Genomic DNA, 27,922 nt, shown 5'->3' on the forward strand with positions numbered 1-27,922 from the left:
CATTTTCTTCAAGGTGGGATTTCCGGCTTCCTAATCGATTTTGCGAATTCAAATGAAGCGGAGGGGGGGGTTGAACGCAACGTCGCTGAATACAAAGTAGGCCGAGAGATTCTCACCGCCGCTTGTTTGCACAACGGAGCTGTAACCGCCTTATTATTATGTAAAATTTCGCTCTCGTTCTGCGTCTTATTGCTGGAATTCCTGGAAATACTGCCACTGCACTTTTGTTTCATATGACTAAGGTTCAAATGAGTTTATACAGTCAGTATATAGTTCGGACTGCGTTTCATACAGGTCTTGATTAGGTTCGGACGCAGTTTCTGTGTTTTGATCATGCTTAGACTGAGGTTCAAATAAGTTTTGATCTGGGGTCCATTTCACAAAGCATTTTCATCAAACTCTGAATCTAATCCTGAAGTCTGAATTGATCTACTCGGAGAAAAGGAAACTCTGAGTTTCCAGTTCCAGAACAGCCGATTTGAATCAGTTTACTCAACTCGGAGTATCTTCACCTGGAGTTAAGCGCGTGCGCCACAACTATGAAAAGACAGCATGAATGGAGCCCCGAGTGACCATGGCAACGGAAGGGGGGCCGTGTGAGAACATTGCTGCTCAGGTCAATATATGCAGAAGTTTCAAGTCACAATATTATCACAATAATATAACAGAGGAAAATTGCTTGCTTCCGCCTATTATTTCATTTAGGTGCAATGTCATGGCAGAGAAGTGCACTTAACAGATGAAAAAAAACATTGTTCAAACAGTTAAAACCTCGGCATAATCTCATGGGGGTAAGATGGTTGAATTTACTCAATTATATTTCGTTAAGTGGTTGCACAAAATAAAATCATCTGGAGCCAGATACATTTTTAAGTAGATGTAGAGTCTACTTAAAAAAATGTATCTGCATTCAGATGATTATATTTTGTGCAACCACTTTGAAGAAATGAAATTGAGTAAATTGAACAGAAACATTTTCCAGTGATACTGTGCCTAATGGACTTCTCCTGTACTGACTCCAATTTTTTTTTAATGACAGACAGCAGAACGTGTTAATTAATAAATGAACATAAAACACTATATATAGTTGACACTGGAAAAGAGCAGAACATTTCAGGTCTGATCAAAAGCCAGAGAATAGAAATGTGTCTTCAACCGGGTTTTAAAAGTGGACGGAGAGGGGGGCTTGCCTAAAAATCCAATGGGAGGTCATTCCAGAGGGAAGGACCAGCGTCCGAAAAGGCTCGATCGCCTCTGAGGCTCCGCTTGGTCCTCGGCACCTCGAGCAGCGCCTGGTCCGCAGACCTGAGGCCGCGGGAAGTAGCGTAGGAGTGTAGGAGCTCCGAGAGGTACGCCGGGGCGAGGCCATTTAATGATTTATAGACAAATAGGAGAATCTTAAATCGACCCCTGAAATGCACTGGGAGCCAGTGAAGGGAGGCCAGAATTTGTGTTATGTGCTCCATCTTCCGAGCTCCAGTTAGTAGGCGGGCAGCAGCATTTTGGACCAACTGAAGACGTTTGAGGGAGGACTGGCTGACTCCAAAATAAAGTGCATTGCAGTAATTATGTCATCATTTAGCTAGCGGTTTGATTTACTTAGATCTCTGGCCATCTCAGCCGGTTTGATTGTGGTAATTGCGGCAGTTTTAAGGTTTGATCTCCTGGCCAATGCACTTTTGGACTGGCCAAAGTGCACCAGGCAGTCCTTTGAGAAATGACGATTATAGACAAACAGCTGCCCGATGGTCTTTGCCAGGGAGGCCGGCGCCTCGGCCGAGGTGGCCGTTCATATCGAAAGAACATTTTGAAACAGCAAGGGCGATCAAATCCAAGTGAAGCGCAGCAAAAGTGAGACGTATACTTGTCACAATGAGCTGTCTTGTCAAAGATCAAAAGCTAAGCTACAATTAGCACTGTAACAAAAACAAAAAAAAAATAAAAAACAAGAACTTACATGGGTCGGATTTGGAGAATGTGTCTCTGTCCAACAGATTTCTGCAAGAGAAGAAAAACAGGTACCAGTTGAGAATGCTCTTTAGTCCACAGCGTGACATGCTAATGCTAATACCATTAGCATTCTGTATGACAAAACAAAGGTTTCATCACATGTTTTTCTCTCATGTTTCTTTTTGGCTAGTGGTGTCAGGGGTTTTGTCCCGGCCACTTTAATACTACTATTTTTTTTTTTTAAATAGTTACAGTTACAAAAGTACACCTTGTCAATCACTCTCAGGGATGTTGTTATCAACTCCACAACATGATATCCAGTTTTCAGTGAGGGCTTTTAAGCAGAGCTGTATCAATAAATAAATTGCACGTAGGTCAGAACAATCTTCATCCCTGTCAGGACTTGCGAGAATTCAATGAATAGAGATGAGTTTTTTTGGATGGAATCCAACCAAGAAACAGGGTGCCATTGGCATGCTTGTCATTCCGAATTCCTCTGTCACAGAAACGTGTGTGGGGCTAACAGAAGCGGCTTTGTGAGGTATAAGCCTCGGGATGACCCGACTCCTGTTGGAATATTGTCAGCGTCATTATCAAGGAAGATAAGAAAAGGCAAATCCCTGGCAGACTGCCTCTCTGTGTATTAGCTTAGCATCAATTGCACTCCACAGTTATCGGAGCCTCCATCGCGTTAGCCCGAAACACAGCCATCCACTTGAGGAATAAAACGCATGCGGTCACTTTTACCACACTACTTAAAAAAATCTGAACTTTTAAAAATGTTATTTTTATTTCAAACATCTAGTACAAAAAAAAAATCAAATACATAAATAAACTGTACTGTACAGAAATAATCACACACATATACATACATGACATATTAACACATTTATGGGTATATCTACATACCAAATTGTTTTCACGCAAATGTACATATACATATTGTATAAGTATCACCACTTCCGCCTCTCTGTGTTCCCACAAAGTGACAAACAAAAACCTTTCCTTGTTGGCGAATGTGTTAAGTTTTAAAGTTGCACTGACCCTCTAATGATAATTCCCTTTCCAATTCGAAAAACTGATTTTGAATATTTTCCGGGACTTTGTTGTTTTTAGTCTTGCTTATCAGATAAAATACGATAGCTGTGAATTTTCATAAATTTGATTTTGATCAAGTTAAGGAAGACTTGTCATTTTTGACACTTATTAAGGCAGGGGGTGTCCAGCCCCGGTCCTCAAGAGCCGCTCTCCTGCCCGTTTTCCAATTCTCCTTGCGGCAACACAACTGATTTAAATGATCAGCTCATCAGCAAGCTTTGAAGAAGCTTGATAACGATCATTTTCTCTTGAAACAGGTGCGTTGCAGCTGGGATGGATGGAAAACAGGCAGGACACCGGCCCTTGAGGACCGAGTTTGGACACCCCTGTATTAAGGTCTTGATTACTGTCAGTAAGAAGCAAAATCCCAACAGGATCTAAGTAAAACTCAACTTTATTTCTAGAGCACTTTAACAACAACGGCAGCTGTAACAAAGTGCTGTAGACAGACGGACGGCCGGACAGAAAGACGGACAGAAAGACGTGGATGGATAGACCATACCTGTCAACTTGTACGTTTTCCTCGTATTGTATACGTTTTTTGATCATTTCAAATTGCGTACGCCGTATAACAATTGTTGTACGGGGGAAAAAAAGAAAATTAAAAATCATTTTTTTGTTAGCAACGGAAATTCCTTCACATGCTCGTGAGACACTTACTGCTACTGTGGAGCTGCAGAGATAATAATGAATAATGAAGGAGATGTAGGAGGAGGCGAATGAGGATGAAACACCTGGTGCCACCAAAGTGAAGGTCAGCAGATGTCTCTGCGGCTAAAAGACCGGCAGATGTTTTGCACTCTGAATCACTGCTTGTCATCTCGGTGAGGGGACTCACTAAGTGGAAATACTGTAAGCAATCCCATCTAATTATAAAACAAATGTGCTTTTTCAACAGTGATCTGGATTTGCCCTGGCCCCTTACACATCCAAAGCGGTCACAAGAATTTAAACCCTGCTCTATGATTTCACTGGAATGTTGTGTTAACAGTAAGAGTGTTAGCTTTATTAAAATGGTCACACCACCATTAACTTTACCGCATTTTTCATCATTTACTCAACTAATTTTGACCTGAGGGCATCGTTGTTCACTGGGGATGGGCAGCTGTGGCTACATACTTAGTTTACCGCCATCAGAGTGTGAATGTGCAAGTTCATGAACAATTCATGCGCTGTGAAGCGGCATCTTTTGAGTGTCCGGAAAAGTGTTTTATAAATCTGATGCAGTATTTATTATTATTATATCCTAAAATATATTTATAAATTATTTTCTCAGCCCCACGAAGTATCGGTCAAGCCCCACTTCAGCCCCGGGAGAGAAAAAAATCCTGGAGCCATCCCTGGACTGAGCGCAAAAAGGATTACAGTCGATATGTGGTTCGGCACGCACGGGTTTGCATATTCACAGATTTTTTTTTTTTTTTTTTTTTTTTAACATTTTTTAAAAAATTGAATATTTTTGTGGTTTTGTTCATTATTTCATTCCCCCCCCCCCTTTCCCTCTGTTTGTCATGAAAAAGGTATATTGAATCTTTATTGGCATTTTTTTAATCATGTTTTGAGCACTGAATTTTTTTCCCTATGAATGCATTTCAGTGGGCTTCAATTATATACAGTGGTAGCTCTACTTACGAACGTCTCTAAATACGAAATTTTCAAGTTACGAAACGCCTTAACAGGAAAATATTACCAATTGTTACGAAAGAAATTTCAAGATACGAAAGGTAAAAATACAGTTTGGGCTGCCATTCGCAGCTCCGAAGTTTCCTGAACGCAACATACTCATAGCTGCTCTGCCATTGGCTAGCCTAGCATCTTCCTGGCATCCCATTGGCTAAGAGGGACCTCTTTCGTATGTGTCTATGTGTGCAGATAGACAGGTAGATAGACATATATGTGATAGATATGTCTATGCAGCGTCATCGTCATTCGCCCCTTGGACCATGAGGTGTTCCGAAAGTTTTACGTGAATTAGAAACGAGGAAAAGAAAAAAGGAGAACATCGGGTTTTTTTTGTCCATACAAACGAAGCAAGAGATAATAGAAAAGTATGAAAAGGGGATGCGTTTGGTTGATCTCGCCAAAGAATATGACCGTAATGTATCGACAGTCGTTATTAAATCAGTTGTTTACAAAACGCCAGGCAAAAACCACTTCTGAGAGAGAACATGAACCAAAGAGGGCAAAAAGCGATGAGGACAGCAATTTTCAAAGGTAAACGACCATTATTTTTATTCTTTACTCTATTCTTTGTTTTTTTTTTACATTATGCACAACTCTCATTTATTGTGCAATAATCTAATTGTAACATGTATTTGTTACGTTTTGATGCATTTGTATGCTTTATAAAACATTTATGTCTGAATATTGGGGGGCTTGGAACGGATTAGGGCATTTACATAGAAAACGTGTCTCTACTTACAAAATTGTCTACTTAAGAAATTTCTTCCAGAACCAATTAATTTCGTAGGTAGAGGTACCACTGTACTGGTTTTTGCTATTTGCAGGCCAGTCCGGTCCCTATCCCCCGCGAATAACGGTGGTCAACTGTTTCACCAAATACTATATACACAAATACAGGTGCCGAAACGTAATCAGAGATTAGATAAATTTGTGATTGCTGAACCATGAATGTATGGGTGTGGGAAAAAAATTACTCAAATTGTAGGTTAGGTTTAGGTTGTAGGTAATTACGCCAAAGGTCCATACTTGTTTTTTTAAAACAAAACAACGGCCATGTTGTAGGTTCGACTACATCCTCCACTTCTGCGCCATTCAACCTCACTTGCATCATTCACATTTTTGCTGAATTAAAGATTTGCCTTGAGTCAAACTGCAATCTTTGTCAAATAAGGTACAATTGAAATGGCTCGGCTGACCTCCACCAGGACTTTACTCTCCGTTCGTATGTCCGTCCCTTCCATTTGCGTTGATTGCTCCCGAGCTGCTCGAGGCGCTGTCGGACAAAGAAGGAGCGCCGCTCAGTGAGTGCTAAGTGAGTGGGGGTGCACTGTCTGTGCTCACTTGAAAAGAAAAAAACAGGGCCAGAGGGTGCAGGAGAAAGCTAAGTAAAGAAAAAAACCTGAACATGTAAACACTCCATCACTGACTCTCTTGTTGTTTCTAACGTCTTACGCAAACTTTTTAACTCCCTCCAGCGCTGGTCAAGACTTGACTTTTAAGCCTTCGTTTGCTATTGAAAATTGGAAGCCATTACTCTCGGAGAAAGTAGAGTCCGATTAGGAGACGATACATTACTGTAGTCTCGGGTTTCTGAGCTACTCAGAGGCCGCGTGGACCCAGGAGATGCCAAGCTAACTTTGTTTGAGGAGCTAAAGGCTACTCTATGTCCTAGCTTACTTTCTTCTCTGGTTGTACTGTATTACTAAAACACGAGTATGTGTTTGAATATTGCTGTTGTAACAATTTAATTTCCCTCAAGCAATGAATAAAACGTCTGTCAGCAGGGCTGTATGCAAATCAATGGTGGCTCGATTTGAAACGCGAATTGGCCTTTAAAAACAGCGAATCAGAATTTCCGAGCGGGGTCATAGCATATCGTCCCGTGTATCGTCACAGAGACATGTTTGGATGGCAATCATGTCTGAGCGTGACGTACGTATGAGGGGACTGGGGGCTGCAACGGCCGGAAGTATTTGCATGTGTATGGGAATGTTTGGTCCGCTGAATGCAATCTTTAAGTATTGTTTGTTTGTAAACACTTATTTGGACGCCGATTTTATTTAATGACTATGTGCAATACATTTTAATTGAATCGTTATTTAAGTACCACCCCCATATTAAGAGCGGTGTCCATTTTAAAAATGTTAAAACTGTACATACATAATGTTACAGTGGTTCACAACAATATTAAATAGTCTGGATTTCGATGAACACGTAGGCCCTCTACACTACTGTATTCACTATAACATTTGGAAAGTGAAGTCATTTCCTCGAGGGTACTTGATGTAAAATGTCTGAGAACCACTGCACTTCATTAATTGCCGAGATTCATTTGGAGGCTTGGTGATGAAGTCGCTGTCTCCGTGATGGAAAATACATTTGACTCTTTAAGGGCACTTGCTTTATGGGATGATATGGTTGAATGAGCCAGCGGTGGCTTCATCTGCAGCGAGGGCATGGGTAGTTGAACATCTCCTGCTCTGGAGGGAGACTCAAGAGTCACAACAAGTCGTCAATAACGTCACAAACAGTGACTAGATGTCTTGTTTGTGGGGGGGGATTGTCTTTAGCAGGTCTCAGAAAAGTGGCTACATATATTGACAAATACAAGAAGTTGGCACTCAGTAGCTCTCGCTTTGGTGCGACACCCTAGCGCCACCCCTGGTCAAACATTTGCTGTTTGCATGAGACAGAGGTTGAAGAACCGCCCATCAAAACGGAATGATTTCAAGCAAAGCGTTACAAGATGATGTTAAGTATGCTGTAGCTCTTCTTTGTTTGTGTTTTGATGAAAGAATGTCAGCGAGATTTTATGAAATAAACGATTCATTAAATTGTGAAAATGTGCGATTTAACAGAATGAATGAACTGTATGAGATTAAACTAAGCATTTGTCTAATTTTTTTTTGTTACACATTTTATTTATCCCAGATGTCCAAAGATGCCAAATAGCAATGTTTACTCTAACAGATTGATGCGAAGTCCGTCCTCTTTAAATCAAGGTTTTGCACTTTATGGTTTTCACCACGGCTAGTTTGGGAGAACAGCGCAAGACAAAGTTTGAAGTGATGGAATTGGAAGTGTTGGCGGAAGCGGCAAACTAACCCGAGAAAAGGAAAAAAAAAAAACTCGCCTATAGCCCTATAGCCCAGGCTAACAGCTACCACAACATGGCAGCAAAGCACTACTTTTCTACTATGAAATTCTTCCCCTCACTTCAACGCGCTTTGGCAGTAAATCAGCTTTTGCATCCGTTTGTGTGCACAATCAAGTTTGTGCCCGATTTTGAGCGTGCAAACAAAAGCATACATTCTCACCCAGACGGACAGAGAAGTCCTATTGCCTGGTGTCTAACTTTGAGGGAGCGAAATGTGGAAAGAGGAGCAGATTTTGTCGTGTGCAAACCGCTGACTGTGAGAAGTTCAAACTGCCACCGAGGGAAAAGCCTCCCGATGATGTAACACTTGTAAACCTGTCAGTCATTTCGCATTTCCTAAACCAGTGGCGTGTTCAAAAAACACACTCTGCTGAGCCTTAAGGGCCATCTGAAAATAGTGACAAAAGCAGCTTGAGCCCTCTGGAGCCAGGAGGGATCGCCTTGTTTCCACTCTTGGCTTTTTCCCTGTCATTTGTGTCAACACTTTGCGACTCCACTGTGTTACAAATGATACAAGATGAAGCAACAGCACAGTGAACAGTCATCGAGGCATGTAGTTGAGTTCACGTTAGGATGACACGTCACGTCATGTCATCATATTCACAATGTATTTTTTCTCTGATCTGCCAGGATCTGTAAATTGTTCATGAGTGAACTGAAAGGTGCTATTATACAAATCAAATGCAATATTATTATTAGTAGTAGTATATTAGTAGTAGTAGAATCATTATTAACTCACGAGCTCATTACGGCTTTTGTACATTAAAGGTGAAGTCCAAAATTAGTTTGAATTAACGTCAGCAAAATCCAACCATATTCATCCATCCCAGGGGTTAATTTAGGGGTTCAACTCAGAAAACAAGTACCACTCAAAACAGGTGGAGTTAGCTGATTAATTCATATCCTACAAATGCAGTATTAATCAGAATATCGTGTTTGGACTAGCAGTCTAAATAGAACATAGTGCCACATAGAACATATTAATATAAAGAAAATTTTTGACTTGACTTCCTTTTAAAGGGCCACTGTACCTTCTCTTGTGTTCACCACGGCTTGAGGAGCCGCCACAATAATTGCTCCATCCTTTCATTCAGAACATTATCATCACCCAAAATGTCCATTCACCATTCGTGTTAACATCAAATTTTTAAAGGTCTTGTCTCGGAATCGAAGGCCTTTTTATGGGGTCTTGTCTCGGTCTCGGACAATGCAGACTCAGGATTTTTGATCAGACCAGGCCTGACATTTTTCATGCTCATGATGTTGGAATGTTTTGCTCTAGGGCATAAAGCCCAATTAGCAATTTACTAAACAACTACGTACTCAACGCGTGTTCGTTTTATCTTTCAAGAAGGTATCCAATGTAAAAAAAAAAAAAGACTCACACGAGTCGATTGAATTTTCCCGTCTGTTTTCTTTTTCATCTCTGTAGTTCATGAATCATACAATGATCAGATCTGGGCAGCTTTTCCATCCTCGCGAATGCTCTCACCCGAGATGAGCGAGGGCAGAAAAGGGGCGCGGTCTAACATGCAGCCCTCACATTTATCCTGTCTTCAAAATGTAAACATAATGTGGGCTGGTCTCCTCCCTGGCTGGCGCTATCTGTAGGGCTGATCCTCTCCAGCTTGGTCAGATCAGGGCACACTGACTCTAACAGTTTTGACTGATTATGCGATGTCCGTAAATGTGTAATTGCCATATTGGTTTTTGGTTAACCTGTTGGCTAATATAAAGCCATTCATATAGATTTAGATCCTTCAATGACTCCGTTTTAAAGCGCATGACTGTATAATTGTATAAGAAGTTAAATAACAACTTTGCTTAGATTTAAGATTTGTCACACTGTAGCATTTAAAAATCAACAGCAGAATTTGCTTTTGTTGCAAACGTAATGAGAAAAAAAGATATTGGTCATTTTGTTTAGTTGTTTTTTTTTTTTGGCGTGATTTTTCTTTGATATATACAGTCTTGGTCTTGTCTCGGTCTCGATAGTCTTTAAACTTGATCATGTCTTGGTCTCGGTTGGTGTGCTCTTGACTTAACTACAAAACTCACAAAGTCTTACACACTATCTGTGTCTCTAATGAAATTCGAAATTATCCCACCTATGAAGCATGTCTTTAACTGACTTCATAACTGGGATCAGGAAGTACAGAGTGTGTGAACCCCCCCATGGTTGTGCCCCCGCCCCACCTCCCCCAAGGAGCGTCAATCAGAAATGCTGGTTTCTGCTCCTGACGGCAGTCACGTCCAAGGTAATGACTCCCTCGGGAGCAGATTGATTGTGTTAGTTAACCCCCCCCCCCCCCCCCCCGCCCCCCCCCCAGCTATGGAATGTATTGATTGGATGCTGTACTGCTCTAATCAATCACTCACTGCGACTGAATGGTTACAAAGCGCAGTGTTTCCGAAGCTTTACTGAGTATGACTGTGATTGGAAAAATCACATGACCAAACACAAATGTCACTACTGCTCTTTAGTCTCGCCACATCTAAGATACTGTGCACAGATGTGGGGCAACAGCTACTAGATTTCACTACATCCTCTATATATTCTAAAGAAGTAAGCTATCGGGATCATCGATACGGACCATAAAAAAAAAAATAAAAAAAACTTTGTTTTTACAGTCAATGATATTAAAATGGATCATGGCTCGATTAGAATAACAAACAGCACAAATCATGTTGGAGGCAAAAAGCAAATCAATTGCGAGGAGAAATAAAAACACCGAATTGCGGACTAAGAGATTACAAACAGATAACTTTCTATTTGTTGTTTTTCTTTTCATTTTTTTTTTTTAACACAATGTAATGAAGTGCATACGGAAATGGAACAATTGAGTTTATTTGTGATTGCGGGAAAGGGCTTCAATAAGAATTGCTTCTCACCCCTTTTCAAACATGAGACTTTCCTGTGATTAAGGGCTGTATAAATTAATTTGACTTGACCTGACTTGACACGTATGATTTGGCTGTTTTAATGTTGTTTTCATGTTAGCCGAAAACAATAGCTGAGCGGAAAAAGGCATTGCATCTTGTTTCATTTAAGTGTTTGGAATAAATATGTCATGGTTGTTCGTTGTATATATACAGGGAGTCCTCATTTTACGAACGGGTTCTGTTCCTACACTGGCGATGTAACACGAATTTCCGCATACGTCGGATTTCACCGTTAAAGTCGAAATTGACGTCAAAATACTTTGTATGAAAAAACGAAAATTCATGAAAATAAAAAGCATAGGATGCTATACTTAGCATTAATGCTGAGAAGTGGATGGAGAAAAAGGCAACCCATCGCAAATACACAAGCAGAGGTACACAAGATCAGAGACGCAGCACAAAAGCACACTTTTCGGAGCGAGGAGGAAAATGGCTGCTCCGTGACATGAATATCAAGTGTTTTATTGACAGTTGAAAGTAACACGCGGAAATGGCGTCCATTTGAGTCATGACGCCGTGTGTCGCCGTACACTGTGGGTTATTCAAATGCCGGAGCAACTCTGTCCGCTCAATCGTGCAAACGGAATATTCAGAAATCGGAATTTTGACTTTAAGCCGAACATCGACTGCATGTAAACGTAGTCACTATGGTGCTGGGGACAAAATGGAGGAGGGCGTCGTAAAGCCGAAACGCCGTAGGTCGCGTACGTCGTAATTCGAGGACTGCATGTATTCTTATTTTGCCATCAAAGGATCTTTCTCAGTCTTTTTTTCATTTTTCATAGTTTGAGGTGTCACAAAACCAAAACAAACATTAGCGTCAAAGTCACTGTTCTGCTTTTATTTTCACGAAAAGCTTGTTTTCTTGCTTGTTTTCCCTCATAAATCATCATTTATGCTGAAGCCACGATGACTAAAAAAAAACGGAAACAGCTAGAAACAAATCCTGGTGAACAAAGTCGAATTCTTTCTTTTTGTACGATTGGTGTTTATATTGTCACAGCACACACTACACTGTGAGTGTTGAAGGTCAGTCAAAATGCTCTAAATAGGCTGGCAACATGGGGAATTGCTTTGAATATGGCTGCCAGTGAATGACTCATTCTCTTTTATTATTATTAACTCATTCTGAATGAGTTAACCCTCTTTTCAGCACATTTAGAAGACAGACATTATTATTTCCACTCGAGACAGGGTGGCCTCTGCAACTTGGCACCAGCGCGGATCGCAAACTTGGCAGCTCAAGTCTGACTCAAGTCAAGTCATGTGACCTCAGCTGCGCGAGGAGTCATTTTTTGGGGCGCAGAGCCCCCAGTACGAGGAGGGAGACACTCGGGGCTCGGATCACCGGCTTACCCTGGAGCAAAACCAATCAGAACCTTCGACGCGGAGCCACGTGCCATAACGGCGATACGCGCTTGCTTTGATAAGACCGACGCCCATCCTCCCGTCACACTTTTTTCTTCTTCCAAAGGTCTCTCTCAGCAATATTGGCGGATAATATAAGAACTCCTGCAGGGCGGCGCGCTACAATTCAATTCCAGGTGTGCGGCAATCTCGGAGTTTCAGGCTGACTAAATGAATTACATATCATTGTGAAGCCTCTCAACCGCACAACACCCACTTGCTTCTTCCATCCATCCATCCATCCATGATCTGGTTGGAGCCTATCCCAGCTGTCATCGGGCAGTAGGCGGGGGACACCCCGAACCGGTCGCCAGCCAATGGCAGGGCACACAGAGACAATCAAATATTCACACTCACAATCACGCCTAGGGGCAATTTAGAGTGATCAATTAGCCTACCGTGCATGTTTTTGGAATGTGAGAGGAAACCAGAGAACCCGGAGAAAGCCGGCGAAGGGACGGGGAGAACATGCAATCCTCGCACAGGAAGGCCCGTAATCGAACCCTGGACCTCTAGACTGTGAGGCGGACGTGCTAACGAGTCGACTACTGCTGCCCCAAAACATTTCAATGGACGTCATTTATATGTAAATTTTCACTATTCGCGGGACGTTCCGGTCCCTCTCACTATTATTGTATTGTCTGTCTACATGTGTTGCTCAACTTTTGCGCTCAAGTAGCCTCTACACACATTGTGACACTGATGCTATTCGTTAGCCCATCATGGTGTTTTGCATTAAGCTAAACTGACTTTAAAGCGGAAGTCAACCCGAACATATTTTTTTTCTGATTCATTTTGCGTTTGTGGAATATAAGTTAAGTAGCAAAATGCCCTCGTTTTTAGCCATCTCCGGGGGCGGCCATTTTGTCTTCTGTCGACTGAAAATGACATCACAACTGCTCACAATGACCAATCACGGCCGACATGTTCTCTGAATCTGAGCCATGTTTCAACTAGTGGGCCTGTTGGAAACATATTCTTGAAAAAAATATGTTTGGGTTGACTTTCGCTTTAAGGAAACGCTATGTGGTTCTTTCAAACACAATGAGTAACTGTCTTTGTTTTATGTTTACTTTGACAGTAAACTCCAACTGAATGTAGCCTTAAAGAGCTTGAAGTCTCTATCCTGCCAAACTGCCATTTGTTGTGAATTGAGTTGAGCTTTGTTTGCAAATAAAAAAAAATAAAAATAAAAAAAAATCATCTGAATGATGACTCATTACTTGAAAATATCTCCTAGCACCACTGTAGTGTGTGCAAGTTTCGTAGCGTCTCGCATTGCTCCCCAGAGGTCTGACCTGTGCGGAAACGAGTCGCTTCGCTGGAGTCTGAATCGGACAATCTCTCCCAGCTCACCGGCAGCAGAAATTATTTTTCTATTCGGGAAAAGTGTGGCCAGAAGCAAGTCTTTGTTTGGAGAGACGTTAATGACAAACAGGGGACCTGCAGACCAACAGCGCCTGGAGGCATCAACACACATCGCAAGCTTTGTGTACGAAAAGGGGGGGCGGGGGGGGACTAATACTCGTGCATCAGAAGGGACAAAGTGAAGTCCAGCTGCTACTCAAAACGATTGGAATGCAAAATGTATTACAGTAAATATTTCAAGTGACATATTATATGGCTGACATATTTACTTTGAACTAATTATATGGCAATCTTGATTTCCCTGAACTGTTACACTACTTTTGCATTACTCACACAGCGATGACCAGGCCTTCCCACCCCCCTTTTGACGGCGAATATCAAATACTATGTTGCACCCACTTTAAAAGACTTGGTCTACCTGTGTAGAATAGCTGCTTCCGATTCATTTGGCTGAAATCCCGTTAAGAGTCATCAAAGTACAAGCCGTGGAATTCGGCCAAAGTGGCCGATTAAAACCAAGTGGACCGACTTGCTGTTCAATTCTATGCATTTGTCCTTGAGTCTTTATCGTGCATACTGTTTTGATAGACATGTCCAATTTCATGCGTGTGGATCTTTTTTTTTTTTCAAGCAATAAGAGGGTCCTCCGCACCCCCCATTTTGATCATCAAACTTTGACATCATCAGCTGATCACACTAGTAGTAAGTGAAGACAAACAATTCAGGATTCATTTAGAATCGGCTGGCTGCCTTCAACCTCTGTCAAAAAAAAAAAAAAATATATATATATATATATATATATATATATATATATATATATATATATTGAAGGCATGGATTCACCAGTCTCAGGCGACGTTCATTCAGTTGTTTAAATTTGTTGAAAAAAAGCAGATTACAGACATGACACAAAACGTAATTTCAAATGACAACATTCTGTCTTTAAAAACACTTAAGAAATCTGGGGGGAGGGGGGGAATGCGGTCGTTAGTAAGTGTTACATTTTTACACCAAGCAGAGGGGGAAAAAAATGATTGAATTAGACAATTTTGTGGCACAAAAACTTGTAAATTTCCATTAGCAAAATGAACACCTGCATCAGATTAGATTTGCTCATTAGTCTGCAGTTAAACGGGAGTGATGACACATTGGAGAACTGTAGCACCAAGTGGACTGACATGAATCATGGCTCCAACATGAGAGATGACATTTGAAACAAAGGAGTGGATGATCAAACTTATTAAAAAAAAAAAAAAAAAAAGTTCATTCTTAAAGAAGATCAATCATCATGCAATGTTGCAAAAAATGTTGGTAGTTCACAGTCAGCTTTGTCTAAAATCTGGACCAACAACATAGGAAGGGTGTGAAACGCCAGCAAGGAAGACGTTGAAGCATCAAGACAGAAATCTTGAAGCAATATGTCTTGACTCATTTGAGAAAATGTACGGCAAAACAAATGCGAGGAAACTGGAGTCAACGTGACCCAAGAAATCGCCTAAAGGAAAATTGGATCTACATACGGAAAAGCAAAACGAAAGCCATCATTAACACCTAAAGAGAAGAAACAAAAAAAAAAAAAAAAAAACAAGGCTACAATGGGCTAAGGAAAAGCAATTGTGGACTGTGGATGACTGGATGAAAGTCATATTCAGTCATGAATGGCGAATCTGCATTGGACACAGTGATGATGCGGGAACTGTGGTTTGGTGCCTTTCCAATGACATTTATGCGGGCGACGACTGCCTGAAGAAAACATGCAAATTTCCACAGTCTTTGAAGATATGGGGCTGCATGTCAGGTAATGGCACTGGAGAGATAGCTGTCGTTACATCAACAGTAAATACACAAATTGACGTGGATATTTGGGACGTTTTTCCAATCCCATCAATTGAAAGGACGTTTGGCCACGATGAAATCGTTTTTCAAGATGATCATAATCTACCCATAAATCAAAAACTGTGAAAACATTCCTTGAAGGGGAAAGACAGCCATGGTCATTGTCTACAAATAGGTAAGGTTGTCAATCGAACAGCTTTGGTGGAAGTTGAAGAAAATGGTCCATGCTCAGGCTCCAACCTGCAAAGCTGATCTGGCAAAAGCAATCAGTGAAAGTTGGAGCCAGATTGATGAAGAGTAATGTTTAACCGCTCATTAAATGCAGGCCTCTGAGACTGTCAGCTGTTAATGCAACAAAGTACCCGTGGTGCGTGGAAGTGATCTTTTGTCGTTTTGTTTTTCATCAATCCAGATTTTTTTCCCGCAGAATTGAGTGATTCCATATTTTTTTCCTCTCCATCTAAACAACTTCTTGATGACTTTTAGTGTTTCTTAAAGCCAGAAAGTTTCCATTTGAAATGACTTTAGTTTTGTTTCATGTCTGTGACCTGTTGTTTTTTTATTTCTTATTTTTTTTATTTAACAATTGAAAGAACATCCTCCAAGGCTGGCGATTCCATAATTTTTTTTGCCAGGGGTTGTAGTAGACCTGCTTCTGATTGGGGCTCATTGGAGCCAATTCCCTAGTCGGAGTTTGTCAAAGTACACACACACAGACGCGGGCACGTACGCGCGCGCACGGCACTCTCTGCAGGTTTCCGCCACAGCAATTCAATCAAAGTTAGGAGGCCGCACCGGTAAGCGAAGGATTCCGAAGACGAACGACAAGAGGCCAATGGAGACGGAGGGAGGTGTGACACTCGTTCTGTGCTCCTCTCTTGCGTGTCTCCCTCACGCGTGAAATGAAACTCATCCATAATGGATCTATGAATGAATAATGAACACGTCGTCGTAGCCCAGCGGGTGCGGCTAAAACGTCTTAAACGCCAAGTGATGCGAGGATGGAGAGCGGCAGCCCTGCCCCACCCTGAGCAACCGGCATGCAAGCTTGTATTTGGAGGAGGCAGAATTGAACGTAAGAGATGGACAATTGAAATGCTTGAGCTTGTGTGACAAATGCTTCCCAGGCCCGTAAAGCACTTACGAACCCGGGGGGGGGGGGGGGGGGGTTTGGGTGACTGGCGGGAGATGACCCGAGAGAAGCAACAAAACTCCGACACAGTCGATATCACCAAAACACGCGCGCACACACGCGCGCATTATATAACAGACTAATGCTGAAATTGATGACATAAAAAAAATGGATTCAATATTGCCATCAGTTCTTCCAAATGCAAAATTGTATGACAAAAAAAAAGATGAAATGCTTCATATCTTGAAAATGATCAAACGTATGATCAGAAAAAAATGACTGAATATTGTCATAAAATCTTGGAAACGCTCACATTTGACACAAAATTGATGGAATACATTGTAACCAAATCTTGCTGCTAAAAGTGTTTAATTAAAAAAAAAAAGTATAAACGTTGGAAATGCTCAAATGTTGGCCATAGAATGAAATGTTGAAATCAAATGTTTAACATGCAGGAAATGTGGGAACATGGATTAAATATAGCAATAACATCTTGAAAATGCTAAAAACCCGTGACAAATAAAGATTCAATTTTGCAATCAAATGATGGAAATACTTAAATATATGGAAAATATCTAATTAAACATTGCAATCAAATGCTGAGAAAAAAAAACCTAGGGAAAAAAAAAGAAAATGTATAACAAAGAATAATGGATGAAATATTGCAATCAGGTCTGATTGAATATGTGACATTTAACAATAAAATCGTCATCGGAGCATCATTCAATCCGATGAGTTTGCCCGATGGCAGCGTTGCTTTTATGAACTATATCGGAACGTCTAATTGATTGGTCGCATGCATTCACTCACCTGCAGGAGACGGTGATCTCCACTTTGGTAGCCGGGATGCTCCCGCTGCTGGGGTCCAAGTCACACACCGTCGTCGCCGTGCTCTCCACTTTATCCATCACGTCACCCTCCATGCTGCCGGCAAAGCCAACCCAGGCTGCCCGGGGGGATCGCGTTGGAATCCGGAATGCTCCGATGCGGCGGAGCCGCCTAAGTGCCGTCCTCCGTGGAAGTGGGGAGGAAGCGCTTGGAAAGTTGACGTCGGCAGCGGGCTCGCATCAGCCTCCAGGACCGCTTGGCAGGCGACGAATGCGCGCGGAGGTGCGCCGGTCGGTGGTGGAGCGCCAGCTACCAACTCCACCCTCCTCCTCCTCCTCCTCCTCCTCCTCCTTCTCCGGCTCCGCCGCCTCCTCCTCTTCTGTGTGCATTCCCCTACATGCATGCAGCCGCACATCCACGCTATCGATCCACTCGCGCATGGATCTTTACGGGGCTTCGGATTGGCTTGAACAGAAAATAAAAGACGGGATGAAAAGTGCCTTGGGAATTAACTGCACAAATCTCACTCATGCCCATGGATTAATTGTGGAATATTCTGCAGGCGGTAAGTAAATTGTATTAGCTCACATGGCATTTAGAAAAAGGACAAGATAAGAGGAGACTTATTTCGAGATTGTTTGTTTTTAATAACGGGGAGTTTGCAGTTGAAAAAAAAACCCAAACAACAACACTCTTTGTCATATTTTTTTCAAACTCTTGACAGCTAGGAACACAAGATTAAATATGATGTGTGAAAAGAATCAGCCTTCTCTGGCCCCATCTTGTGCCTCGTATTTGATATACAAGAAACTACCGCGCCTGGGGAAAAACAACCAATCAGAGACGGGAGGTGTGATTTACGAGGTATTCGTCGCTGTTTGCGCAATCGCAGGCAGTGGACTTGTAAAAAAAAAAAAAAAAAAATAGAGGCCGCACACAACTAGAACACATTAGGTGGTTTATGAGTAACAAGGTGACAGGTCCATTGATTAATCCATGAATCCATCCCAGAAAGTTTACCTAAAACCAAATCGTACAAAAACCAAAGAAGTAATTCCCAAATGAAATTATTCAAATTCAATAAATCTGTTCCAGACACCTTAACAAAAATACATTTGAAATATTTTTCCATATCTAGAGTTTCACATGCAAAACTGTGTCAAACAAATATAAATGACTAATGAAGTGGATAAATAAGCAATGCACACCACTTTTACCGTTGTTGAAGCCTGGCATAGGAGGGAGGAGCCATTTTAATACTTTGCAGAGTTGATCTTGATTTCTATCATGTTTCTTGTCTTCTTCATCAAATAGCTGCCACTCATAACTCTCTGCCCTATTGCGTAAAAAGGGTCCAACGGACAAAATGTACGTTTTTATTAGCAACTCAAGGCACTATAAACTTTTGCAGTCTGTTGGGCAACACTTGGGCAAGTTGGGTCAACAGTGGCGTAAGACATCCCGCCAAAAGTCAGGCCTTCGAAAATAAATGTACATCAGTATAAGAACAGTTGGTTGGTTGGTTGGTTATTTTATTCAATCAGCTTCAATAGAAGAGAACTGAAAAGTCTAGAAGTCTTCCAAGAAAACAATCCAGTCGAAAAAGCGTAGAACGAAGCTTCAATTTATCGAGTTTTTGCACATAACAAAGCATATTTCAGCAAAGAAAATCATTGACCACAACACGCCATCACAAAATGTATCATTTAAATTTTATTTTAAACATCATTTTAAAATTCATCTCACAAAATTGAATTTGGTAATAAAGATTTCGTTTTTCAACACCCTTGTCAAACCAATACAATTCCGAATTTTATACACTCTTATGCTTCATAGATTTCGTCAATAATTTAAATTGGAACATTGTATAAAAAGAAAAAAATAGAACCACACATTTTCAAGTCATTTTCATACTTGTTCCACAAATGTACACTTTTAACAGAAGTTGAAAATCAGGGCATGCAAAAACCTCGGTTCTACTGTATTTTTTTTTTTTTCCGACACATAACATCCACCTGAATTCATGGTTCTTTCTAATACAAAAAAAAAAAATCGAGGGTCAATGCGGAGTACAACTTTTGAGGCAGATCTACCACTCAAAACAAGCCAATTTTACCATTGCAAGACATTTTCTGTAAAAATATACCACTTCTGACCCTTGGCGCATTTTAATGAAAGCATGTCCCATTCATGTTGTTAAGACACCTGTGAACCCTTAAAATGTGGAATAAACGCATAATACATGTCTTTTAAAGGGTTTGAGCGCAGCCGCTCTAATTGAATGGCTACTGATGCTGTTACAGTTTGGACTTGTCACACTCCCGCAGCGTCACGCTTCTTTCATACCGTTGGAATCATCAAGAGTGATGTTCTTCTCTTTCTTCCTCTCATTAATGTCTGCTTTGCAACTCTGAGAAGAGCAAAAACGTTGCAGTGGTCGTTTGCACGCCGCGCCGCCAAAGTGCAGATTGACGTTTGGGTTGTAAATTGGATGAGGGGGCGCGGGAGTGGGCTCATTTCATCAAATGAACAGGAAATCCGTTGACCTTCAACCTTGAGGTGAAGCCCCGCATTGAAGTGCATTCACACATGTTGAGTGGGGGCACCTCTATTTGTGACCGGTCCACAGCGCAGAATGTCTAAATATTTTTGGCTCCAGGGTCCACTAGTGATTATTTAAAAAAAAAAAAAAAGCGACTAGCAAGTTTAATTCCTACTAAGAAATTCCATCGGAATCGGAAACTCCAAACCCGAGGTATGTGCTGCAAATATTTTTCTCTTGCCTTCCTGAACTCCACCACGAGAGTGCGGAAAATGCTGCTTGGCACTTGTCTTTGGAAAATACCACTTGCACTTTATAAAAACATACAGTTATTAAATTATAAATTAGAATGCAAAGAATTAACCCCTTTTTTTTTCTTCACACTTTTAGCTTAAATTTCAATGGTCGTTATGCCACTCTTTCTGGCCACCTGAGGGCAGTATATTACACACATACGAATGTCAAAACTCAACAGCAGCAATGTTATTCATTCTTAGCAGAGGACAAATAATATATGCCTGTGATTATAGTATTGTTGTAGCTGTCCACATGTGTTGCTCCAGTGTTTGTTTTCAAATAACTGTCCCTTGCACCGCCACATAGATGCTATTCGGTAGCAGACTATGTTTTTTCCCATAAAGTGTTAGCATTTGCATTAGGCTAGCAGACTTAAAGGCGAAGCGGATTTTTGTGCCGGTCCAGCCTTGTGTTACAGTGGCTTGTACTTTAATAATATTAAACATACTTGTAGGAATACAACTTTAGGTTTTGATTAACACATATTATAGCTATGGTAGTAATTATAAAGTATTTTTTGAGGTGGTACTTGGTGTAAAAAAAAAAGTTGAGAACCACTAGGAGGGAAAGTTTGAATCAAAAGAAAGAAGGTTGTGTGGAAGCAAGGTCAGGGATATAGGAAGGGCTTTGAAGCTGAGGAGAAACACTTTGAAGTCTATGAGTTGACCAATTGGGAGCCAGTGGAGGTTTTGGAGAACGGGACAGTCGGCCGAGTTCTGGATGAGCTCAAGTTTCTTGAGGATGAACTGTAGTGAGTCGGGATGTGATAAATGCATGTTTTTCTGCGCTGGAGAAGATTAGTGAGTGCTGCGTAACTTATATTCCACAAACGCAAGCGGAAGTCAAGCCAAACATATTTTTTTTTCAAGAATATGTTCTATGCAAGCCCATTAGTTGAAACAGGGCATTCTGATAAATATTGCGTTTGTGGAATAAGTGTTAATCCACTTGTTTTTAGCCATGTCTGGGGGCGGCCATTTTGTTCTCCGTCGACTGAAAATGACATCACAACTGCTCACAACGACCAATCACGGCTGACCTGTTTTCTGAATCTGAGCCGCAATTGGTCGTTGTGAGCAGTTGTGGTGTCATTTTCAGTCGACAGAAGACAAAATGGCCGCCCCCAGAGATGGCTAAAAACGAGTGCATTTTGCCACGTAACTTATATTCCACAAACGGAAAATTAATCAGAATGCCGTGTTTCAACTAGTGGGGCTGCTGGGAACACATTCTTGAAAATATGAATCCACGCCTGACAGTTTCGTATGACTTACATTCTTTCGGCTGCTTTTTTAAATGTCTCACCTTTTCCAAACATCGACTCACAGAACATTTATCAAAAGAATTGAATTGGAAAAAGTAATAACCTCAAGTGGAGTTCTGGTGTGAATTCCACAGTAGATGGTTTTGGTGTGTGTTTTTGCTTTCCACAGAAATTTGGAGTCAAGGTAAGTCAAGTGCACTAGTCTACAAGTTTAGACGTAGATTGGATTTCACACAGACAGAGGCCACTAAACGGTGATGGAAAAATGTGCCTCTTTATACACCAATGTTGTGCTATGTGTTAAGACATTAAGTCTAAACTGATGCTGATGTACATCTGTCAATTGTCAATTCACTTATATATCAAATCATTTTTGCCAGTAATGTGTTTCTCCGTCCAGAAAATAGCCCTACTAAAACGTATACAATGTTTTAATAAGAAAAGTAGCACTTGATAATATTGCATGAAACACATGGTAGTAACATAATTAAATAGAATAAAGAATTAAACAGTTTCTGCATCATGATGAATTCATTGCAGCCCCTTCTAGTGTGCAATTTTAGGCCTCCGGGGGCAGTATAATAGAGTCAAGCGGACACGAGATTCACACGTACTGTAAGTTGGTGGTCGCCAACCTTTTTTCTGCCATGGACCGGTTCATACAAGTCTATACCCTGTAACTATTCCCCATCCGGGGGGCCGTGGCGGCGAGGGGGGGAGATTTTTTCCAAATAGGTCTGTTTATTTTACTCATTTGCTAGCTTGTTCGTTTAACATTAGCGTTACGTGACGAAGACAACTTGACATGTTAAGAGTCAGTCATAGATGGATGTAACGGAGAGAATTCGGTCACTTTTCAAAATAAACTGTTTTTCAGCCTCGGATAATAAATAAACCGGAAGTACTGTACTTTATTTTTTTTCTTTCATCTGTGCGGCACGGTCCAATGTGGCCTGCGTCCCGGTGGTTGAGACCCCTACTGTAAGTGACTCAGAAAGCTACAGTAATATTAGTTGTTTTCCGCAGTGGATGAAAAATACATTCTTGTGAGTATAGTCATATTATATATCAACATGTGTTGCTCCACTTTTTGTGTTCAAACATCTGTTGCTTAAAGTGTCTGCGACATAAATGCTGCACATTAGCCCATCTATTGCATTTCCCCTTTATGTGTTAGCATTAAAATAGTGGCTTTTAAAGCAAAGTTGTGTGGATGTTTTAAATGCCAAAGTGTAATTTTCCTTGTTCTATGTTTAGCCTGGAAGTAAACTCCAATTGGGAATTGCAAGAAAAAATGTGAAGCCTTTTTACTATCTTCCAAACTGCAGATTGTTTTTTTTTTTTTTTTAAGTGAGTTGAGTTCATTTCAACCATATATAGTGCTCAAAGCTATATAGTCAAAGAAAAACAAAACAAAACAACAGCTCATATCTTGAAAAACTCACATGTCGGGTGACTTGCATCTCAAAGCATCTGTGTATTTATTACATTCGTAAAAAGAACAAAGCTTTGAGAGGTAGCCTCGTTGTTATAGAACTGATAAGTCCCGAACTGTGGTGCACCCCTTGGGATATTTTGAGGGCGTGTGCATTTCCAGCTTTTCAAGGAAGTCAACCTATGGTTGTCAGGGCAACAACACAAAACTGCTTCTGTGTATTACACACCTGGGGAGCATCCAAGTGATTCTTAAACTTCAATTTGAAGGCAACTCGCTGCAGCCTCGATATGAATCCTCATCATCTGAGATAAATAAGCAAAATGCGCGCTGAACTGGAAATTATTTGGAATCGTTTTAGTTGGTGGTTGGCGCGGACCTTCTACCATGAATGCGAAACGCTTCTTCAATTCGAAATATTTGGTTTCTAGTTTGACATTTGTTATTGTTTGTAGATGGCTTATTTCATAGCGGTGTGGTCCAGTGTGCTGAATTATGGTTCCTGTCATTTGTGATGGTGCTTGTATGACAATTGATAATCTTCAAATTGTACTTAAAGAATTTACTGTACAGTTAAAAAATAAATACTGCTGACAATGACTGACATCGAAATGCTGAACACGTACAAGAGGAGTAACTTAGCGACTCCCTCGTATCATATCCCCTCCACCCCACATACGCCACAAGATTTAAAAAAAAAAAAAGAACAATTTATGGAGAACTGTCATATAGGCCGGAATCATCATTTTTCATTGCCTGATCATCTTCAAAGTGTGATTGCAGTGCAGGAGGGGAAAAAAAAAAAAAAAAAAAAGCCTGTACAATTTCATGAAACAGGAAGAGGGGAGAGAGGCTGAGCAAGTGAAGAAATAGAGAGAGGCAGAGGGAGAGAGAGAGAGATTCCGAATGAATGAGTGTGTAAGTAAGTGTGTGTGTGCAAGTGAGACAGTGCTTGAAGGAATGAATGAATGAATGAATGAATATTTGTGTGCGCGGGGTGTGTGTGAGTGCGTGTGAGAGAGAGAGCGAGAGAATGTACATGTGTGATGGAGTGAATGAGCGTGCCTGTGTGAGTGCAAGTTTGCAGGGACGTGCGGGGGGCGGAGCCAACAGGGCCGGGCATCGAACTGAGGCGGATCCTTCTACAACTCCCCACCCTCCCCCATCGACACAAACGTAACTAGTTGCACATATGTTTTTCCCCAGGTTTTGAACCAATATGTGGCTATTCTTTGGATTTTTCTTACACCGCTAGGGGCGGTCTAACCGGAATTATAATAGAATACAATAAAAGGCAATAAAAGGTGGTGTTAACTGACAAACGGTGAGTGTGCAGCGGGCAGTGAAATGAAGATAGGTACTGTTTATTTTCATAAAATAATCAAATCATTTCTTGGTTGTGTTCCGTTTTAATCAGCAAAGTTGCTGCCGTGTTAAAAGGCGCTGTTAGGAAAGAATCTGTTCAGGTGCATACATGTAGATTTGCAGTTCAAAATCGTGCTGTAAGTGCAGTCAATATCAAAATTTTCAATATAGATAGGTGCGGCATATGTTTTTTTTCCATTATTTTTTAAAAATAGAGTGGGTGCGGTTTATAAAAAGGTGCGGATTATAGTCAGGAATGTACGGTAATCGTTTCTTTTACGAATATACCAATTTTGTGATGGTGAAGTTTAATAATCGTAATTGAATTTCAATTAATTGCACAGCCCTATTCCGACAGCAATTGTCGTAAATTGTCAATTCAAATTTGTCATAATAATAATTGTCATATATAATAATAATAATAATTATAACAAATCAGATTTATATAGCGCTTTTCTGAACACTCAAAGTTGCCCCCCCCCCCTTTTTCCTAAATTCTCCATAACAGTGTGTGCTCTTTTAGGATGCTTAAATTATAACTTACAAAGCAGGGGTCCATTTCAGGAAGCAGGTTCATCAAACACTGAGTCTAATCCTAAACTCTGGTTTAACTTACTCTGAACTAGGAAACTCTGATTTTCAGCGGACTTCACCTACCTTTCGGGTGAGCTGCACTTTAAGGTAAGAATAAGGTTTGCTGATAGTAAGAGACATTTTATAGGTTTTTGTTTATACTATACTGGCTTTACAATATACAACATGTACCTGCTTTTCAACACTGTCTCGGAGTGACAGCATCACCGCCAGAAATTAGACGGCGCCACCATGCTAGTTTCCAAGTTTTCATAAATGCAGAAATAAAAAAATAACCTGAGTCTTTTGGTGTACATCGAAGGTAAACATTAGCAAGTGGCTGTACTCGAGGCGTCTTGTGTGACGATAACTTGTAAGTGAATTTAAAAAAATAAATAAATAAATAAAAAACAGATGTGGTTCCTCTCGTGCGAAGTATTAGACGGAGCCCATCTGTTGTGACGCCAGTTTGCGAGCACCAACCAAGTATCCGAGAGAAGCCCCGTTTTCTTTTCGTTGTATTTTGTAGCCGATTTCATAGAATAACGCTCAGTAGGTAACGTTCAACCATCACATTCACGTTCATGAGTAGGGCTAATGTTTAAAACGGGAAGCTTGGTCGTTTGTTACCTTTTTAAATGTGATTTTATGTAACTGCTGACATTTTTCTCCGAGTATAAAGCTAATTTATTCTGACAACTACTGATGAAGAAACGGCTCAATAAATACACAATGTGCTTCAGAAAAGATGTAAATGCAATGCATGCATAAAACATTCAAATTAATCCGCAAGGAAGAGCTCAAATGAACATTAGATAAATGATTAATGCGCACAATTTAAAATAAAGAAGTTTGATCAATTAAACACAAGTCTGAAAAGTTGAGTAGCTAGATTTCATGCATTTTGACTGTTAAGTTACTCACTTTGGCTGGTAGTATCTCTACGACAAATTAAAGTGACACTTGGGTGAGCTTAACATTGGCACTTATATAAAAGATTTGCATGTAAAAATGACATCAGTCCTAAAATTATATGATAGGTCTATATTAGGGCTGTGCAATTAATCGAAATTCAATTAAATTTTCAATTATTACACTCCACGATTACAAAATTGGCATAATCGTAAAAAAACAATTATTAATACTAATTTGGAGTTGTTTTGAGGCATGCGCACACGAGTTACTCCACCGCGGCGCCCTCTCCAAGCTAGCTAGCTAGCCAGCCAGTTAGCCCGCACCCCGCAAGTCACACTGCACACGCTCCTACTCAACGTTTTCACAGAGTAACAGACCTAAAAATGGCACAAGACCCGCCACAGGGACGACTTGTAAACAAGCAAGGCAAGTCGAAATCGCTTATTTGGTCACATTTTGGTTTTGCCGTGGAAGACGGCGAGCAAAGACGTATAAAGTGCAAGTTGTCTCTATCTATTCCACCATTGTTTGGTTTACGATGATGTTATGATACACCAAAGCAAGAAAACACAGAGGTAGATTAGGCGTCGTCCGCAACGCAAATCTGAGTCGTTGAAACACTGTACGCAGAAACCCCCACCAGAGAGGGGAGGAACACGGACTCAGAGACGAAAGCAGAGATGACGGGGAGTCCTGGCGCTCAAAATTGGAGAATAAAGATGAATCGTGATTGGTCATGACCTGAGCCCTGAGTAGTTGTGATGTCATTTTCAGTCGACAGAAATGACAAAATGGCTGCCCCTGAGATGGCTAAAAAGGGGGCGGATTTTACTGCTTAACTCATATTCCACAAACGCAATATTAACCAGAATGCTGTGTTTCAACTAGTGTTGAGCAATTTTTTACGTTTCCTGTATCGTTCCATATTTAATGTCCTTAGATTCAAGTATAGGTGAATTATGGTCCATCTCAGAAATCCTCATCTTAAAATGTGATTGGCTAGGCGTATAATCAAGTCATTCTGGTATCAAATACTGCCCCAATAGAACAGATGCTCAGCAAAATATGTACCATAATATGAAACAGAGGTGGTATACCACAAACATTAAAGTGGAAGTCAACCGGAAAATGATCATAACAATAATATGTTCTATGCCCCTCCAATAGTCCACGGCCGTAGATTGTCATTTGGGTCCCAAGGTAAATAAAATCACAGGCATTCTGATTACTATTGCATTTGTGGAATGTTAAGTGGCAAAATCCAAATTCAGAGGGCAGCCATTTTGTCACTTGCTCACCTGTTTTCTGAAGCTGACCCATGATCGGTTGTCACCTGAGCCCTGAGCAACTGTGATGTCGTTTTCAGCAAGTGAAAATTGACCGCCCCCTGAAATGGACTAAAAAACGTGTGTATTTTACTACTTAACACATATTCTACAAACACAATATTAATCAGAATGTAGTGTTTTGACTAGTGGGGCTGCATAGAACATATTCTTGTAAAGAAAATTTTGGGGTACAGTTCCGCTTTAAAGAAATGTGTTATATAGGTTAAGAGCTGCTTTGGAGGTTTTTTTTTCTTTTCAGAGAACAAAGGTGCTTGTTGGATAAAGAGGTGTCTGATTTTTTTTTTTTATTGAGAAGATTTGAATTTTAACTTGTAAAACTGAATGTGACAAGTCAAGTGAACCGAATCTGCATGGAAAATATTTGAATTTGTCAAACTGAATGTGAAGAAATATAAATAGAATTTTCAGCGAAGAATCCAAATTCAAATTGTGCGATTCAGATCTTTTTTTTTTCCAGAGTAAACATTCAAATCAAGCAATGCAAATTCTATTTTTCCAATTTAGATTCCGTTTTCAATATATTTTTCAACTTAAGTGATCCAAATTCAAATATAAATGATTGCCGCATGGCACATATTTCAGCCCACACAGGTTATCGCTTTGAAATCATCCCAGTCGCCAGCACTTAAAAACAAATTCACACAGAACGGAAGGTCCTGTGACTCTACCTATATCTTTTATCCTTCCTCTCTCTCTTACTCACTATTCCTCTTCCACTTTTCTGCTCTCCCTCATCCCTCCCTCTGATCCCCCTTCTCCTTTGCTCTCTCTTCCCCTATT

General features: G+C 40.7%; 1 protein-coding gene across 3 annotated transcripts in view; it reads right to left on the reverse strand.

Moving 5' to 3' along the window:
• cpne5a (copine Va) overlaps nt 1-27,922 on the reverse strand; it is a 123,485-nt gene that overhangs the window by 84,376 nt on the left and 11,187 nt on the right. For all 3 annotated transcript variants that reach the window (XM_086034500.1, XM_086034491.1, XM_086034483.1), the window contains exons 5-6: nt 17,385-17,867; nt 1,958-1,998 (exon numbers count right to left, since the gene is read on the reverse strand). In XM_086034500.1, coding sequence (XP_085890626.1) covers nt 1,958-1,998; nt 17,385-17,497 — 154 coding nt within the window. In that variant the 5' untranslated portion in view covers nt 17,498-17,867. The remainder of the gene's footprint in view (nt 1-1,957; nt 1,999-17,384; nt 17,868-27,922) is intronic.

The sequence above is a fragment of the Filicampus tigris genome, chromosome 1 (assembly GCF_054856515.1).
Source record: "Filicampus tigris isolate MCC_2025a chromosome 1, RoL_Ftig_1.0, whole genome shotgun sequence".
NCBI classification, from domain to species: domain Eukaryota; kingdom Metazoa; phylum Chordata; class Actinopteri; order Syngnathiformes; family Syngnathidae; genus Filicampus; species Filicampus tigris.